At 55.3% G+C, this 18719-nt stretch overlaps 1 protein-coding gene across 4 annotated transcripts; it reads left to right on the top strand.

Moving 5' to 3' along the window:
* Nucleotides 1–1891: 1891 nt before the first annotated feature.
* Nucleotides 1892–6768, top strand: LOC135191673 (myosin light chain kinase, smooth muscle-like). 4 transcript variants are annotated; one of them, XM_064174191.1, is made up of 10 exons: nt 1892–1966; nt 2316–2399; nt 2743–2894; nt 3238–3331; nt 3431–3634; nt 4224–4441; nt 5243–5366; nt 5445–5597; nt 5709–5829; nt 5909–6360. In XM_064174191.1, exons 3-10 carry the CDS (start codon nt 2879–2881, stop codon nt 6275–6277), a joined length of 1299 nt encoding a protein of 432 aa, XP_064030261.1. In that variant the 5' UTR covers nt 1892–1966; nt 2316–2399; nt 2743–2878; the 3' UTR covers nt 6278–6360. The 4 variants fall into 4 exon arrangements, with proteins under 4 accessions (XP_064030261.1, XP_064030260.1, XP_064030263.1 ...); XM_064174192.1 differs by lacking the exon at nt 1892–1966 and adding an exon at nt 6382–6768 and having other exon boundaries at nt 2257–2399; nt 5909–5999; XM_064174190.1 differs by lacking the exon at nt 1892–1966 and having other exon boundaries at nt 2233–2399.
* The last annotated feature ends 11951 nt before the right edge of the window (nt 6769–18719 follow it).

The raw sequence follows: 18719 nt of genomic DNA, 5'->3' as shown, positions 1-18719 counted from the left end.
TGAGCAACCATTCTCTGCTCCACAACCTCCCTGGAGGTGTTCAGGACCAGGCTGGATGAGGCTTTGAGCATCCTGGGCTGGTGGGAGGTGTCCCTGCCCATGGCAGAGGAGTTGGAACTGGCTGAGCTTTGAGTTCCCTTCCAACCCAACCCATTCTGTCTTTCTATGTGGGCTTGAGGGAGGCTCTGCTTCTGTAGGGATTAAAGGCAGGAGCAGGATAACTTCTGATGCTGAGGGATGGAAGGATGGAGCTGGGTTTGGATGTGTTATTCCAGACATGATCTTGGCCCTGGGTCACTCATTATCCCCATCAGATGCCAGGAGCAATGAGACACCTGTGTCTTTTGGTGGCCACAGAAAGGAAACAGCATTGTGATTTCTTCTGCTGATGCCTCCAGACCCAGGGGAGGAGCTGCAGGATGACTGAGACTGGATAGTGCCCCGACTGGTGGCCCAGCACTGTGTGGGGTCACCCAGGTGCCCCATGGCATCTGCAGGGACTCTGGGCTGATGTCCTAGGGGTGCAACTCTCCATCCATGCTTCCCAAGCAGTTCCTGAGAGATTCACCTTCCAGCCAAGTGCTGGATCCCAGCATGTCCACGTGGGGATGGTGGCTGCTGCCACCCCTCCTGGCATCCCCCAGACCCCAAATCTTTCTTCCTCTCCTGCCCTTTTTCAGCTCATTTTTACTGCCCTTCGCCAGGCTCAGCACCAGACCAACACTGACATCAAGTGGTTGTGGGGATCCCTCGCACGCCTGGGCCATATCCTGCTTCTCCCTCTGCTGGGAGCAGCCCAGCACCACCCACATGGCCTCATCCTACCCTGGGGATGGGCTCGGAGCCAAGCGAGGTCAGGAGGTGTGGGCAGCGGTGGCAGACATCAGGCGGATCCCCATCGCCCCTCACCAGGCAGGCAAGCAGGCAGGATGAGGCCATCATCATCATCATCATCATCATCATCATCATCATCATCATCATCATCATCATCATCATCATCCCACCGCCTGTCCCCAGCCAGGCCACCGCCGTGTCCTACTCCCGTCCCGGCGCGCCCGGCCGCGGCAGTCGATACCGCCGCGGGGTCGAGCGGAGCGCAGCGGCAGCAGCACCGTGCGGGGAGCAGCCGCCGCAGCCCTCACCCGGGGGGTGCTGGAGGGGACCACCCGCGGCCGCGGCTCCCCCGTCCCGCAGCATCCCCCTCCCACGGCTGTGCCTCGCCGGTGGCAAGGTCACGGTGCCGGGCGAGCGGCGAGGCCGCGGCCGCCCTACCGCCGCCCTGCCGCCGGGCACAGCCATCCCCGGCAGGCTGCCGTCGGCCCTGGACTTTGTGCCCAGCGTGTGGGAGCGGGGACAGGGACATGTTGGCCGGCGCGGGCAGAGCCGCACAGCACCCGCCAGAGCCGGCTGCGGGCAGCAGGTGAGCCGGGGGTGACGTCCCCTCCGTCGGGGGGTGCTGTGACACAGGGCTTCTTCGGGGGACCTGGGACCCCCCCCCCCCCAAGGGCCACTGCTTGATCCCTGCTTCTGGAGGCAGCTCCGGGGGGAAATCACAGCCTGATTCCCACGGCAAGCTGAGGAAACTGAGGCACAGCAGCACCCTGAGTGCCAGGGTGGCTGCACAGTGCCACTCTTGGGGGAGAAAATCCCATCTCAGCTCCAAGCCCCAGGGCTTAGCTTGGAGGCCCCGAGGAGTTTCACAACTCCACCATCACTCTGGCTTCACTGGAGCTGGAGCTGAGCCCACCCAAGGAAGCCCAGGATGGGTTTGGATAGAGTGATGGCTGCAGTGGGATATTGGCTTCAGGTGGAGCTAGGAGCAGGTGTGGGTGCTCAGCCCCTCCGCAGGAACCCACCCATGGGTGGGGAAGGAGGTGGAGGTGTGCTGGGGCTGGGCTGTTGGTGGATTTAGCTCAGAGAGGCTGCGAGGTCTGGATGTGTGCTGGAGGGCTGAGCTCTCTGCTAGGTAATGAGGTCTCTGCAGGTTCCCTCCCTGGGGTTTCTCCAGCCGAGACTCCATGCTGCTGACCTCTGACCCTGCATGATGCTAGATGGGGGGGGGGGGGGTGGCTTGAGGGGTTGGGGCTGTGGTGCTGGGCACAGTCTGGGGAGGGCTCAGCGGTGGTGCCGGTAGTTGTTTATCCCCCGAGTCCGGAAACTCTCCACTGGGAAGGAAAGGGAGGGGAGGGCTGGGGCTGTTCCCAGAGCTGGAGCAGCAGGGATGCTCCTGGCTGAGTCTGCAGACTGCCCTGAGACACCTCCATGCGTGTGGTTCTAGTGGTCCCTGACCCCCCAGCATCAGCTCTTCCTTCCAGCTCCTTGGTGGCTCTGCAGTGACTGGGAAGAATCAGGGACCTGCTGCCGGTGGTCTGGGACAGGAGAGGATCAGACGGTGCCAGGTGAGTGCTGTGGCTCTTGGGCCGGGGTCTGGGTGCTGCTGCCTTGGCTGTCACCTCCCTGTTCTCCCACCTTGTGCTTGGCTGGAGGAGGGAGGGACAGCCCTAAGGAAATGGGTCCTTTGCCCTAGAAGTGTGTCTTTTCCGGGGGATTTCCTGCCCGATGCGGGACGGCTTTGAGCCGGAGCACCGCTGGGGGGAGGCTGTCCCCATCTGAGAAGGGACCTCGCTTTAAAATGGGGGTTGGCCCCCACTGGGTCTCTTTGGGTCCATCAAGATGTCAGCTCCTGGGTGGGGTGGGGAGTGTGGGTGGAGGTGGAGACATGCTGGTGGTCTCTCCTGGCAGGGTGAAGGTCTGGGGCTCCGGACACAGGCACCTCCTGCCACAACACCCCCAGCACAGGGCTGCTGAGAGCCTAGGGGCTGCATCCAGCACTGGTCCCAGCTGTGCTGGCAGCCAGTGGGGAGCTGGTGGCACCACCATGTCGCAGGCAGAAGGTATGGCTGGCCTCTTGAGATGTCCTGGGGGGAGGTGCAGGGGGTCCCTAGCACTGGTGTGACTGACACCGTTCTCCATCCCATCCTGCTCGATGGCCTCGTTTCACACAGATTTTGGATCCTGAAAGCTCATTTTGCCCCAAACGCTGATTTTTCAGGGTGCTTGGCTGCTCCAGAAGCTTCTGTGGCAGCAGCTGCTGTGCCTGTGTGCCCACGGGGAGGGTGGTTGAACTGGCATGGAGCGGGGAGAGCGCATAAATAAGCACTGGACGGGAGGTGCAGGCAGCTGTTCCCCAAGCCATGAAGGATCCATGTGTGGACCACTCTGCTCCATCCCTCCCAGGAGGCAAGGAGGAGACCTTTGAGTGCTGCCATGTGGTCATCAACAGCCAGGAGAAGGTCTCAGATGTGTACACACAGCTGGAGAAACTGGGAGAGTAAGTGAGGCTCCCACGTCCCCACCGCTTGAGGATGGTCTGCGGCTGCCCACGGTGGTGGGGAGGGCTCCTCCATGGCTCATCCTCGCTGTGTCCCAGGGGGAAATTCGGGAAGGTGTACAGGCTGCAGGAAAAAGGCAGCGGCAAAGTGCGGGCTGGGAAGTACTTTCGGACGCGGACGGCCAAGGAGAAGCAGGCGGCTCGGGCTGAGGTGGAGCTCATGAACCTGCTGCACCACCCCCGCCTGGTGCAGTGCCTCGCTGCCTTCCAGGGCCCTGCGGAGCTGGTGATGGTGATGGAGTAGTGAGTGCAGGGCGCCAAGCCGAGTCTGGGGGTGGTGGGAACAGCGCCGGGTTCTGCCGGGGAGAGCGTTGGTGTGGAGGGTTCCTGCGCCGTGGGGCACTGGCACGGGGGTGGGTGGGGAGCCTGCAGACCCTGGAGGGTAGTGGGATGCTCCCAGAGTGTGGAGTCTGAGTTCCCTGGTGGGGCTTCTTCTCTTCAGAGGGGGTAAACCTCAGTGTGGTCTCCAGCATCTTGTCCCCCCCGCCTAGATGTGGAGAGGCCTTGCACCGTGGTGTGCTGGCGTGGGGCACTGGGTGGGTGGGGAACGTGGAGGCATGGGTGGTGCCCAGACTGCTGAGTGTGGGCTCCTCAGTGGGGCTTCTCCTCGGGGCTGGTGAACCTCTCCAGCACCCTGTCCTCCCCCAGTGGGGCATGTGGAAAGGGGTCCTGCCCTGTGGGGTACTGGCACAGGGTGGATGGAGAACCTGCAGACCCTGGAGGTGTGGGTGGTGAGATCCTGCCAGAGCAGAGGTCTGGATTCCCTGGAAGGGCTTCTCCTCCTCGGAGCTGCAGAGCTCAGCAGGGACTCCAGCACCTTGCGCTCCTGCAGCGTGGCCGGGGGGGAGCTCTTCGAGCGCATTGTGGACGACGACTTTGAGCACACAGAGCCCAGCAGTGCCCAGTACCTGGGGCAGATCCTGGAGGGGCTGCAGTTCATGCACGGCCAGGCCATCGTCCACCTCGACCTCAAGCCTGAGAACATTGTCTGCGTCAGCCCCGGCAGCCACTGGCTCAAGATCATCGACTTTGGCTTGGCAAGGAAGCTGGGTGAGCAGAGCAGGGGTCCTGGGCCACTGGGCTAGGGGCTGGGATGGAATCAGGCAGGGTTGGAAGGGGCCACAAGGAGCAGCCAGTTCCAACCCCCCTGTCATGCCCAGGGACACCTCACACCGGATCAGGCTGGCCAGAGCCTCATCCAGCCTGGCCTTAAACACCTCCAGGGATGAGGCTTCCACCACCTCCCTGGGCAGCCTGTGCCAGGCTCTCAGTACCCTCATGATGAAGAACTTCTTCCTAACATCCAGGCTGAATCTTCCCATTTCCAGCTTAGTTCCATTCCCCACAGTCCTCTCACTCCCTGATAACCTGAAAAGTCCCTCCCCAGGTTTTTTGTAGCCCCCTTCAGATCCTGAAAGGCCACAAGAAGGTCACTTGGGAGCCTTCTCCTCTCCAGACTGCACAGCCCCAACTCCCTCAGTCTCTTCTCACAGCAGACATTGTCCTTGTCACAGAGGCCTCATCTGGCTGAGTGTATCAGCAAGGAGCTTGGCATCCTCCTGCCTGTGCCCCTAGGACAGGCAGCCCTGTGGCACCACATCAGCACCCTCCTGGTGACCACAGGGTGGTCTGGGGAAGCCTGCTTAGCCCTGCCTGCAAGGTGGAGACCCTCAGGACCCCTGTTGCTGTGGGTGAGCAGCACTGAGAGGTGCTCTAGGAGCAGTTAAGGGATTTGTGGTGGATCCTGGAGCTTCCCTGGGACCCAGGGGCTCACACATGCAATGAGTGCTGGTGTGCAGCTGGACCCCTGCCCTGGGGAGGTCCCAGCTGGACACTTGCTCATCTCTGCAGCTCCAGACATCCCTGTGAAGGTGCTGCAAGGCACTCCTGAGTTCATGGCTCCAGAAGTCGTTGCCTTTGAGCCCGTGGACCTCTCCACGGACATGTGGAGTGTTGGTGTCATCTGCTACATCCTGTGAGTGGTCTCCTGGGAAGAGCAGGTGGGGCTGGAGGGGGCTGAGCTGCTCCTGATGTCCTTGTGTCGCCTCTCCAGGCTGAGTGGGGAGTCCCCATTTCAGGGGGACAATGACATGGAGACACTGAGCAACATCACAGCTGCCAGGTGGGACTTCGAGGAGGAGACCTTCTCGGAGATCTCTCAGCAAGCCAAGGACTTCATCAGTCAACTGCTGCAGAAGGACCCCCGGTGAGGCCGGGGGGGGGGATTGGGCTGGGTTTTGGGGCACCCAGAGGGTGTTCTGTAGGGGTCTCACCAGAAGGTGAGAGTGTGATGCTGGAGCACTCTGTCTGCCCCCAGCCGCCGCCTCTCCAGCGCAGGGGCCCTGCTGCACCCCTGGCTGCAGCGCCCCCAGGCCAGCAGCGCCAAGATGCTGTCGAAGGAGAGGATCAAGCAGTTCCTGACGCGCCGCAAGTGGCAGGTGCCTGGGGGAATGAGGGGGGGGCTGTGGGGGTGGAGATAGCTCTGCTGGGGCTCACTGCTCCTTCTCTCTCTGCCAGAAAACAGGCAAAGCTCTGCTGGCCCTCAACAGGCTGACCCTGCTGTCCCAGAGCCCAGGGAGGAAGGCGCCAGAGGCTCAGGAGGAGGAAGGTGCTGGCATTGCAGCCTCATCCCCAGTGCACCACACCGACTCTTTGCTTTGTCACTCCCAACTCCTGCTCCTGGGCAGCTTCCTCCACCTTTGCTCCAGCCTGCCCTGGTGCCACCTAGCACCCAGGCATGTCCCCACAGTGTCACTTATGCTCCGGGCCAGCTTCAGTGCCCCAAAGTCCTCTCCATCCTTACCCCCCGAGGGGCTCTCTCTGATGCAGCCTTTGAACAGGTGCATCCTGCTCTGCATGGCTGGGATCTGTGGAATCCAGAGCTGATCCCGTGGCACCTGGCCCGTGGCTGCCTCACCTGCTCCTCCAGTGGAGGAGGAAGGCTGGACTTGGCCAGCTCCTCACCATCCTCTCTGTCTGTTTGCCCACAGACCTGAGCTGCAACCCAGAGGAGGAGCAAGCCTCTGGGTGTCTGCCCAGAAGAGGTTCCAGCTTCTCAGCACTGCTGCCAGGCCAAGAGGAGGAGGAAGGTGGGAGCAGTGCAGCTGCAGGAGAGGCAGAGAGGGGAGTCAGTGTGGTTGTGCCACCTTAGTCCTGGAGCACCAAAGGTGGCTGGTGAGAGGGGCAGGGAATGATGTGGATGGAAACCACTCCAGAGCCAGGCAGGGCCAGCCCCAGCCCCAAGGCCTCCTCTCCTTTGGGCCACTCTGGGGTCCTGTGATGTCTCTCTGCTGGTGTGGGAGCAGCCACACCTGCTGTCCCCAGCAAGGGACCAGGCTCCTGCCTGCCCAGCCAATAAAGCACCCAGGATCTCTGCACCTCCTCTGCTGCTCACTTTTACTCCCCTGGATCACTGGGAAAGAGCTGCCCAAGCTGTGCTCACTCCCTGGGAGCTGGATCCAGGTTGTCCCCCTGCAACCTGGGCCCCCACTTTTGTCTCCTCTAGGAGAGATGCTAGCCCTGGAGAGAGAGGAATAAAGTGGGGGCAGGTATAGCAGCAGCCCTTGGTGGCCTTCCTGTGTCATCAAGGGGGCTGGCATCTCCTGAGCCCTGGGGATTTTGGTTTCTCCACTTCTGGGCCAGCTCTGGTACAAATGGGGCTGGAAAATCACAGCAGTTGCTGTGTGACCTCCAACCTCCTCCTCAGGAGATGCCTTGGGCAAAAACTGGGCTTTGGAAATGCCCAACTTCCACCGAGAAGTGCCCAGCCCTGCCCCTGGGGAACAGCAAGCCAGGGGCTTGCTAGGGGGCACCCAGCACTGGGGGTCCTGGGGGCCAGCAGCCTGGCCATGAGGAGAAGGTGAGTGGTGCCCTGGGCTGCCTTAGGCTTGGACTGCCAGCAGGTGGAGGGAGCTGATGCTTCCTTCCCTGGGTGAGGCCACACCTGCAGGGCTGTGGCAGGTTCTCCAGTGTAAAAGAGACATGGAGACGCTGGGGAGATGGAGGGACTGGAGCAGCTCAGCCGTGAGGACAGGCTGAGGGAGCTGGGGCTGCCTAGCCTGGAGGAGAAGGCTCAGGACAGATCACAAAGTGCATCAATAGCTGGAGGAAGGTGCAGAGAGGATGGAGCTGAGCTTCTTCAGTGGTGCCTGGGGCAGGACCAGAGGCTGTGGGCACCATGTGAAACTTAGGAGGTTCCACCTGAGCCTCCATCTAGGCTGGTGCTGGAGCCCTGGCACAGGTGGTGCAGGGAGGTTGTCAGCTCCCTTCTTGGAGATACTGAGAAACTGCTTCAGCATAGCCCGGGGCAGTCCTGGCAGGGACTGGATGACCTTCAGAGGTTCCTTCCAGCCTCAACCCTCCTGTGGTTCTGTGAAAATTCCCCTCCTGGGGCAGCTGGGCTGGGAGCTGCTCTCCAGTGCCAGAGCTGCTGTGAAGGTGCAGGGTGGTCCAGCCCTGTGCCCAGAGCCAGGATGTAGGCATAGCTACAAAGAGTACACACCTGAGGCACAGCTTCAACCATCTCCCTCCTCCTCTTCCTCCCCCAAGGCTAGGTGAGGTCATCAGAGGCTAGGAGGGAAGTCTTGTTTCTGGTAAGCAGAACCAAAGCCTCCCACTGGCAGCTGAGAGCTCTGCCCAGGAGTGCTCTGGGGCACAAACAGAAGGAACACCAAGCACCAGAGCTGCTGCTGGGCTGCTGAGGACAAACCTGCTCTTAGAGACTCTGCTGAACCCGGCAGGGAGCTGATGGCCACCGAGGCAGGAGGGTTCCAGATCAGGATTTGCCTCTGCTGGCTCCAGAGGTGACAGCACAAGTGGAGTGTCCCTTGCCTGGGGCACTTGGTGGCTCTTATCTGCCTTTCTGTGGGGCTGCTGCCACCTTCCTGTCCTGCTGTGCTGGCAGTGACTCTCCAGCTGGCAGGGCTTTATCAGCACCCAGGCTTGGCTTTTGCCACAGAGAATTGAAGCCAGTTCCTGTTAATGACACCCACAGCTGCTGGCTGCTGCTGGCTGCATCTGACCACGGGAACCAGGAGGCTGAGCTCTCTTGGTGGGGCTGTAACAGGCTCTGCCCAGGCCATGCAGAGGCAGCCTGAGAAGGAAATTTGGAGGCTGGTGCACAGACCTCACTCTTCTGAGTCCAGACCCTTTGGTCCATCTCCTTAGAGGTCTCTGAGGTGGGGCCAGCTGCCCAAATATCCCTTTGGGGACCTCCTAACAAGGAGGCCACTTTGGTGTTCTCATTGCTTGGCATGCTGCAGGTCCTGGCTCACAGGGAAGCTCTTTGCCCATAGCTCCTTAACAGCCAAAGCTCCCTTCCCTTCCCTTCCCTTCCCTTCCCTTCCCTTCCCTTCCCTTCCCTTCCCTTCCCTTCCCTTCCCTTCCCTTCCCTTCCCTTCCCTTCCCTTCCCTTCCCTTCCCTTCCCTTCCCTTCCCTTCCCTTCCCTTCCCTTCCCTTCCCTTCCCTTCCCTTCCCTTCCCTTCCCTTCCCTTCCCTTCCCTTCCCTTCCCTTCCCTTCCCTTCCCTTCCCTTCCCTTCCCTTCCCTTCCCTTCCCTTCCCTTCCCTTCCCTTCCCTTCCTTCCCTTCCCTTCCCTTCCCTTCCCTTCCCTTCCCTTCCCTTCCCTTCCCTTCCCTTCCCTTCCCTTCCCTTCCCTTCCCTTCCCTTCCCTTCCCTTCCCTTCCCTTCCCTTCCCTTCCCTTCCCTTCCCTTCCCTTCCCTTCCCTTCCCTTCCCTTCCCTTCCCTTCCCTTCCCTTCCCTTCCCTTCCCTTCCCTTCCCTTCCCTTCCCTTCCCTTCCCTTCCCTTCCCTTCCCTTCCCTTCCCTTCCCTTCCCTTCCCTTCCCTTCCCTTCCCTTCCCTTCCCTTCCCTTCCCTTCCCTTCCCTTCCCTTCCCTTCCCTTCCCTTCCCTTCCCTTCCCTTCCCTTCCCTTCCCTTCCCTTCCCTTCCCTTCCCTTCCCTTCCCTTCCCTTCCCTTCCCTTCCCTTCCCTTCCCTTCCCTTCCCTTCCCTTCCCTTCCCTTCCCTTCCCTTCCCTTCCCTTCCCTTCCCTTCCCTTCCCTTCCCTTCCCTTCCCTTCCCTTCCCTTCCCTTCCCTTCCCTTCCCTTCCCTTCCCTTCCCTTCCCTTCCCTTCCCTTCCCTTCCCTTCCCTTCCCTTCCCTTCCCTTCCCTTCCCTTCCCTTCCCTTCCCTTCCCTTCCCTTCCCTTCCCTTCCCTTCCCTTCCCTTCCCTTCCCTTCCCTTCCCTTCCCTTCCCTTCCCTGGAAGCTGCTTGGGAGCACATAAACAAAACTGTTCCAGGTTCTGTCTGTTCTCCCTTCCCCGTGGAACCAAGGAGAGAGGCTGAGGAACCCTTTTCTCCTCCCCTGCTGGTCTCTGCTTTCCCACTATCCCATGTTTCCCTCCTTCCACAGGCTCCCAGCTGGCAGGTCCCTTGGGAAGGCACCGAATGCCTCCAAGCTGCAGCTGATAAGCAAACACCCCTGCCTAATAACCAAGCCCTTGCTGAGCCATCTGCCATCTGACCCTGCCAAAATACTGCTGGTTGGGAACTGTGTTTATCCTCCTCTGTTTTCCAAACTCCTCACACTTCCTGCAGGTTCACATCCCAGGGATCCAGCCAGGAGCTTTGCCTCTAATCCTCTGTTTACACAGAATGGGTTGGAAGGGAACTCAAAGCTCATCCACTTCCAACTCCCCACCCCTGCCATGGGTTGTTCAAAGCCTCATCCAGCCTGGTCCTGAGCACCTCCAGGGAGGCTGTGGAGCACAGAAGCACCCAATGTGATCAAAGATCACATTGGGTGCTTCTGTGCTCCACAACCTCCCTGGCAAACCTGTGCCTGGGTCTCACCACCCTCAATCTGTGCCACTCTCTCCCCACCCTCACTCCTCCTCCTAACATCCACTTTCAATCTCCCCTCTGCCACTCCAAATCCATTCCTCCTCCTCCTGCCATTCCCAGACCTTCTCACTAGTCCCTCCTGGAGCCCCCTTCAGATCCTGCAAGGCCACTCCAAGGTGCCCTGGAAGCCTTCTCCTCTCCAGGATGCAGAGCCCCAACTCTCTCAGCCTGTGCCAGGGTCTCACCACCCTCAACCTGTGCCAGTCTCTCCCCATCCTCACTCTCAACCATTTCTTCCTCATCTCCACTCTCACTCTCCCAGCTCAAAGCCATTGAACATCTCATCACTCACAGAGCCATGAAATGGGTTGGGCTGGAAGGGACCTTAAATATCACAGTTCCAACCCCCCCCCTGCTATGGGCAAGGACACCTCCCACTAGCACAGGGGTGCTCAAGGACTCATCCAGCCTGGTCCTGAACAACTGCAGGGAGGTTGTGGAGCACAGAAGCACCCAATGTGATCAAAGATCACATTGGGTGCTTCTGTGCTCCACAACCTCCCTGGCAAACCTGTGCCAGGCTCTCACCACCCTCCCTCTAAAGTATTTCTTCCTCATCTCCACTCTCACTCTCCCCTCACCCAGCTCAAAATCCTCATCCTATCCCTCTCAGCCCTCATCAAAAGTCCCTCCCCAGCTCTCCTGCAACCCCTTTCAGCTACTGCAAGGCTGCTCTGAGGTCTTCCTGATGCTTTCTCTTCTCCAGGCTGAGCAGCCTCAACTCTCCCAGCTGATTCCCAGGCAGAAGACACAAAATTCTTCTCTTTCCACTGCTTTCCATGGTTTTGGTGTGTTGAAAGGTGCTCTTGAGGACTGAAGAGGATTTAAATGAAGAGCAGAGACAGACCTGGGCCTCAGCACAGCCACCCAGAAATTCAGCAGTGCTGAAAATAGAAATCCAATCTCAGCAGCTCAGAGGCAAAGGAATTAACATCTTGATCCATCCATCAAGAAATTCTCTTGGGTTGACCTTCACTTCAGCCACACAACTTCAGAGCAGGGCTTTGAGTCATCAGAAAACCTCCATTAGAGAACCACAGAAGGGTTTGGGTTGGAAAAGCCCTTCCCAAGCTGATCAAGTCCAACCTGCAACACAACCCCACCAGGGCCACCAAACCATGGTGGTCCCAAGTGCCATGGTCACACCTATCTGGAAGACCTCCAGGGGTGAGGACTCCACCACCTCCCTGGGCAGCCTGTGCCAATCTCTGACTGCTCTTGCAGCAAAGAAAATGTTCCTCAGCTCCAACCTAAGCCTCCCCCGGCACAATTTCAGGGCATTTCCTCTCCTATCACCTGATCCTGGGGAGCAGAGTCCAAGCCCAGCTCACTGCAGCCTCCTCTCAGGGAGCTGTAGAGGGCAGTGAGGTCTCAGGGAGCCAGGAGGTAAGAGAGATGCCCTTGGGGAGCCTCAAGAAATGGCCTCCAGGTCCAGCTCCTTGGAGGTAGATGAGATGGGCTCAGCTTTCCAAACAACTTCTGGGGCTTAATCCTCCTGTGCCAAGATCTCCTTCTCCTCCTCCTCTTGGCTTTATTCTGAGCTGGAGGCTGTGGATGAGGAACTCTTGCCTGGGCAGCTCTAACAGCAAGGGATGGGATTTGTGTTGTGTTTTCTTCTGTGGGATGACAAATTCAGGGGGGATAAAAGCAGAGGAGTGTGAGGTCCTACCTGAGAGGCTTGGTGACCTGGTATAGGTGATCCTGCTCTGGCAGGGGGAGGGTTGGATGGATGAGCTTTGGAGGTCCCTTCCAGCTCCTGACATTCTGTGATTCTCTGATCCAGTGAGGTGAGGCTGATTAAGGAAACAAAGGTAACAATTAAGGAAACAAAGCTAACCTTGAATCATAGAATCACAGAATCAAGCAGGTTGGAAGAGAGCTCCAAGCTCAGCCAGTCCAACCTATCCCCCAGCCCTATCCAATCAACCAGACCATGGCACTAAGTGCCTCAGCCAGGCTCTTCTTGAACACCTCCAGGGTTGGTGCCTCCACCACCTCCCTGGGCAGCCCATTCCAGTGCCAATCACTCTGCCAACAACTTCCTCCTCACATCCAACCTCAACCTGCCCTGGCACAACTTGAGACTGTGTCCCCTTGTTCTGGTGCTGGCTGCCTGGCAGCAGAGCCCAACCCCACCTGGCTACAGCCTCCCTGCAGGCAGCTGCAGGCAGCAATGAGCTCTGCCCTGAGCCTCCTCTGCTGCAGGCTGCACCCCCCCAGCTCCCTCAGCCTCTCCTCACAGGGCTGTGCTCCAGGCCCCTCCCCAGCCTTGCTGCCCTGCTCTGGGCACCTTCCAGCACCTCAACAGCTCTCTGCAATGGAGGAGCCCAGAACTGGACACAGCACTGCAGGGGTGGCCTGAACAGTGCTGAGCACAGGGGCACAAGAACCTCCCTTGTCCTGCTGCCCACACTGCTCCTGAGCCAGCCCAGGATGCCATTGGCTCTGCTGCCCACCTGGGCACTGCTGCCTCCTCTGCAGCTGCTCTCTGCCAGCACCCCCATCTCTCTCTCTGCCTGGCTGCTCTCAGCCACTCTGTCCCCAGCCTGCAGTGCTGCTTGGGGTTGTTGTGGCCAAAGTGCAGAACCTGCCCTTGGCCTTGTTCAATCTCATCCCTTGGCCTCTGCCCACCCATGCAGCCTGGCCAGGTCCCTCTGCAGGGCTCTGCTACCCTCCAACAGCTCCACAGCTGCTCCTAGCTTGGTGCCATCTGCAAACTCACTGCTGCTGGACTCAATCCCCTGCTCCAGATCATCACTAAAGACATTGAACAGGACTGGGCCCAGCACTGGTCCCTGGGGCACAGCACTGGCCTGAAGTCAGCATTAACCTAACACCCAGCAAGCTCTGGGCTGGCAGCAAAGTCAATTGTTTGACTCATTTAAAGACTGCTGGGGCTGGGGTTGGTTTGGTTTTGGTGTAAGGACTGTCCCAGCAGGAAGTAAGCAGCCACTCTGTCATCTGGGTTGTCAGATAAAAGCCTTCACGTAGCACCAGGTGAACACCAGAGAAGTGGTGAAGGGACCTGGTAGCAGCAGCTGCAAAGTTAAAGCAGGAGGCAGAGGCTGTGAGTGGTGGAGAAGCATCAGGAGCAGCCAGGCTGTGATGCAGGTGTCTCAGCAAGGGTCCCTGGGTGAGGCAGGGTGTCCTCAGCTCCCAGGGGATGTGGCCAGGTGCCAGCTAGGCAATCAGGAGGCTCTTTGAGGTCAAAAGAGCTCAAATGTGTCCAGTTCTGAGCTTCTCAAATCAAGAGAGATGTTGAGGTGCTGGAAGGTGTTGAGAGAAGGGCAGCAAGGCTGGGGAGGAGCCTGGAGCACAGCCCTGTGAGGAGAGGCTGAGGGAGCTGGGGGGGTGCAGCCTGCAGCAGAGGAGGCTCAGGGCAGAGCTCATTGCTGTCTGCAGCTGCCTGCAGGGAGGCTGTAGCCAGGTGGGGTTGGGCTCTGCTGCCAGGCAGCCAGCACCAGAACAAGGGGCCAGAGGCTGAAGCTGTGCCAGGGCAGGTTGAGGCTGGATGTTGTTAGGAAGTTGTTGTCAGAGAGAGTGATTGGCACTGAAATGGGCTGCCCAGGGAGGTGGTGGAGGCACTGACCCTGGAGGTGTTGCAGCCAAGCCTGGCTGGGGCACTTCGTGCCATGGTCTGGTTGGTTGGGCAGGGCTGGGTGCTAGGCTGGGCTGGATGAGCTTGGAGCTCTCTGCCAACCTGCCTGATTCTGTGGTCCTAACAATCATCACCCCAAGGATGGGCCATGCCTGGCTACCCCCAGAGGAGATAGGAGAGGTGAATTCCTCCAGTCAAGGCACCACAGGCACTCTGGCTGCTCTGCCATCTCTGGAGGCATCTCAGTCTCTGGGGTTCAGGTGAGGAGTGAGCAGGATGCTCCCCAGCCTTGTTCTCCTAGAAGTGCTGGTGCAAGGACTACCACATCCAACGTGCACCAAGGACCACCAGCACCCCAAAACCCAGCACTGGGCTCCCTCTTTGCACTGTGGTTGGTGTCCTTGGCATCAGTGTAACCCCAAACCTCTCATGATACAACTCCCTGTGAAAGGGGGGCACAAGCCCTGTCTTTTCTAGGGCACAGCTCTTATTTCATGCCCTGCTTTCATGGCCCTGATCCCACCACTGCAGCCCTCGTTGTGGCCAGGAGATGATGCCTTTAGCCTTGTGCCTGCTTCTCCTGGGGCTGCAGAGCCTCAGCTCTCCCTCATGGCAACCCCATGGTGCCCAGCCCTGCCTGCTGCTCTGATTCATAGAATGGTTTAGGCTGGAAGGGACCTCAAGGATCATCCAGTTCTAACCCCCTGCCATGGGCAGGGTCAGCTCCTACTAGAGCAGGTTGCTTAAGGCCTCATCCAGCCTGGTTCTCAACACCTCCAGGGAGGTTGTGGAGCACAGAAGCACCCAAGGTGATCTTTGATCACCTTGGGTGCTTCTGTGCTCCACAACCTCCCTGGCAAACCTGTGCCAGGGTCTCAGTCCCCTCAACCTGTGCCAGTCTCTCACCACCCTCACTTCTTCCTAACATCCACTTTCAGTCTCCTCTCTGCCACTCCAAACCCACTCCTTTTCCTCCTGCCATTCCCAGCCCTTGTCAACAGTCCCTCCCCAGCCCTCCTGCAGCCCCCTTCAGATCCTGCAAGGCCACTCCAAGCTCTCCTGGAAGCCTTCTCCTCTGCAGGCTGCACAGCCCCAACTCTCTCAGCCTGTGCTCAGAGCAGAGCTGCTGCAGCCCTCTCAGCATCCTGGTGGCCTCCTCTGGGCTGGCTCCAACACTTCCATGTCCTGCTTGTGCTGGGGGCTGCAGAACTGCCCCCAGGGCTACAGGTGGGGTGTGAGGAGAGCAGAGCCAAGGGGCAGAGTCCCCTCCCTTGCCCTGTGCCCACACTGCTCTTGCTGCAGCCCAGCACAGGGTTGTGTCTGGGCTGCACTCACACTGCAGGCTCAGGTTGAGCTTCTCATCAGCCCAGACCCCCCAGGTCCTGTTCCTCAGGGCTGCTCTCAGCCATTCCCCACCCAGCCTGGAGCTGTGCTTGGGACTGCACCCACCCAGGTGCAGGACCTTGCTCTTGGCCTTGTTGAATGTCATGATTGCTTGTTCTTGACCTGGCACACCCCAGCCCAAGGCAGGAGAGAGCTGGTGGGACCTTTGAGATCAAAGCCTGGCCCAATGGGCTGCCTGAGACCTGTCCTAGTGCCCATCTGCCACTAGGTTTAGCCCATGCCAGGTGTCCTGTGTGGGGGTGTCCACTTCTACCCAGCATCCCCCACCTGGGATATCAACCTTGATGCTTCCCACCAGGAAAGATGCTTGCACAGCTTTCCCAGCCGTGGTCAGGAAGGTGGTGGCAGGGTGACCATGGATGTTCTGACAGCACCCAGGTTTCACCCTGGCATATGGGTGGGATGTTCATGGGGGGGAGGAGGGGGAAATCCAGACCATGAGGGGTCCCTGCAGACCCCCTGCCCCATTGCAGAGCCCTTCCCTGGCACCCTCTGTGTGAGAGCCCTGGTCCTGACACATGGTCTTGGTGGCATCTGACCTCTGGGACAGCCCTGGGGTGTCCACCTCTGACCCTGCAGCGGGTCCCAGAGCTGTCCCTCAGCGACCAGGCTCAGGGAATGAAGCACAGAAGAGTTACTGAGCTGCTGAGTGCAATTTAATGAGACAAAGACATTCCAGCTGAGCCTTGGGAAAGCAGAACCATCCCCAACGTGGGTGACCCCAATTCTGGTGCTGCTGAGCTGCCCGAGGCTCCTCTCCGACCTCCCAAGCCCCTGGAGATGATGGGGAGGAGGAGGAGGAGGTGGAGGAGGCAGCGTGCCACGGGCAGCTGGCGAACTGAAGGCAGCCTCCTGCTCATGTTGCTCGTCCCCCAGCCGGGGTTTGGGGTTTGCAGAGGCCAGCAGAGGTTGGCAGAACAGGTCCAGCACGTTCCCCTGGTCCCTGCAGTGCCCCAGCAGCTCTTGCCCAAGCAGACATGGTGCCAGGAGAGCAGGATGGATGTGGTAACGCCGGTGCCTGGCCCTGGTGCTGCTGGGGGCTTCCAGATTGCAGCAGATCATGGAGCCAAGGACCCCATCTGGATCCATTCTCCACCCATCCCTCAGCAGATCTCTGCCCAGGTCTTAAACACCATCAGAACTCGTTAAAAGTTGATGAATCCTGGAGAGGTTGGGTGGGAAGGGACCTTGAAAGGTCCCTCCCAACCCTGCCTGGTTCTGTTCTATGATTCTAAACCGTAGAGTCCAAGCCCCTGGCAGAGCAGGGGCACCCAGGGCAGGGCACCCAGGAGCACATCCAGATGGGTCTTGAAAGCCACCAGAGAAGGAGACTGCACAACCTCTCTGGGCAGCCTGCCCCAGGGCTCCAGAACCCTCACACCAAGGAAGTTTTCCCTCATGTGGAGGTGGAATCTGCTGGGATCCAGTTTGTGTCCATTGCCCCTTGTGTCTCACAGGGCACCACTGCAAAGAGCCTGGCACCTTCTTGACCCGGGCTGGTGGGAGGGCAGGAGCATCCCAGATCATGAGGCCCTGTCCCTCGCAGGATCATTGTGCCCTGCCCATGCCATGCCAGCCCTGCCCCCACCCCAGGAACCCTTAGCCCCAGGGCTATGCAGTCCAGAGGTCCCTGCCCAGGGGTATGAGGAGCTTTGCTCAGCCTCAGCTGCCCTCCTGGGGTGGCTCAGGTGGGGAGGGGCAGAACTCAGCACCTCCAGCACTGAGCCTCCTGGCCCCTGAGAAAATGCAATACAATAAAATAGGAAAAATAAATAAATAAAATGAAATATGAATAAAATAAAATGGAATATGAATAAAATGATGACACTTCAAAGTTCTAAATGTCCATACAACAAATCATAAAGGAACATCAAAAAGTCAAGTAAAAAAATCCAGCATGGAAAAAAAGTCTTCAGTAAAATAAGTAAAATGAAATAAGTAAAATAAAAGAAGATTTTAAAAGCAAAGTAAAAGGGAAATGAAAAGAAAAAATATTAAAAGTGAAATAAATAAAAGTAAAATTTAAAAATTAAATTGAAAGTAAAATAAAAATTAAATATTAAAATATTAAAAATAATAAAAAATAAAATAAAATAAAATATTAAAAATTAATAAAAGTAAAATAAAATTGTAAAATAAAATAAACATTAAAATATATTAAAAGTAAAATAAAAAAATTAAAAGTAAAACAAAATTTTAAAATAAAATAAAAATTCAAATATATTAAAAATAAAAAAAAAAAAATAAACAAAAAAATTAAATATATTAAAAGTAAAATAAAAACATTAAAAGTAAAATAAAATTTTAAAATAAACTAAAAATTAAAATACAGTAAAAGTAAAATAAACAAAATTAAAATAAAAAAAAATAAATAAAATAAAGATTAAAATATATTAAAAGTAAAATAAAATCATTAAAAGTAAAATAAAATAAATAATAAAATTAAAAATATATATTAAAAGTAAAATAAAATAAGAAATAAACTTTAAAAAATATTATAAGGAAATAAATTTTTAAAATAAAATTTTAAAAATATTTCAAGTAAAAAAAAGTAAAAGATATTAGAAGTAAAATAAAATAAATAATAAAAATAAAAATACACATTGAAAGTAAAATAAAATAAAAATGGAAATAAAAATATTAAAAGGAAAATAAAATTTTAAAATAAAAATTTAAAAATATTAAAGTAAAATAACATAAAAAAAGTAAAAGATATTAAAAGTAAAATAAAAATTTAAAAATATTAAACGTAAAATAGAATAAAAAATAAAATAAAAAGCAAAAGATATTAAAAGTAAAATAAAAAGTAAAATAAGAAATATATTAAAAGGAAAATAAAAAATTAAAATACAATTAAAAATATGTTAAAAGTAAAAGAAAATTTAAAAATAAAATTAAAAATCCATTCAAAGTGAAATTGAAAAATAAAATAAAAATTAAAACATACTAAAAGTAAAATAAAATTAAAAATAAAATTAAAAATAGTTATAAAAAGTAAAATAAAAGGAAAATAAAAATATATTTTAAATAAAATAAAATTGAAAAATAAAGTATAATGAAGTAAATTTAAAAAAAATAATTAAAAAATCTGAAAAGTAAGTAAAATTAAAAATAGTAGAAAAAGTTAAAGTACAATAAAGATTAAAAAAATCACAAGTTCTTAAAAGTAAATGAAAAAAAATCTAAGATAAAATGCAGCAAGATAAAAGAGCTGAAGAAAAATAATTTAACAAATAAAATTGAAAAGAGTGAAATAAAAATTAAAATCAGAAACAGAATTGAAGAAAACATAAATAAAATAAATTAAAAAAAATCAACCCCCCAAAAACCAAAGTAAAATAACAATGAAAAGAAGCATTTAGTGCAATAAAGGACTTGGATGTAAATGAGCAAGTTGAAAGAAATTAAAATAGAATAAGATGA

Source organism: Pogoniulus pusillus, chromosome 40, assembly GCF_015220805.1.
Source record: "Pogoniulus pusillus isolate bPogPus1 chromosome 40, bPogPus1.pri, whole genome shotgun sequence".
Lineage (NCBI taxonomy): Eukaryota > Metazoa > Chordata > Aves > Piciformes > Lybiidae > Pogoniulus > Pogoniulus pusillus.
Note: the sequence above shows the minus strand (reverse complement) of the source record. Positions and strands in the feature narration are given on the sequence as shown.

Bases quoted from the DNA above. Each gene is read 5' to 3' on its own strand.
- LOC135191673 (XM_064174191.1), top strand. The intron at 4,442-5,242 runs GTGAGCAGAGCA...TCATCTCTGCAG, and splicing joins TGGCTTGGCAAGGAAGCTGG to CTCCAGACATCCCTGTGAAG. The intron at 5,367-5,444 runs GTGAGTGGTCTC...TCGCCTCTCCAG, and splicing joins GGTGTCATCTGCTACATCCT to GCTGAGTGGGGAGTCCCCAT.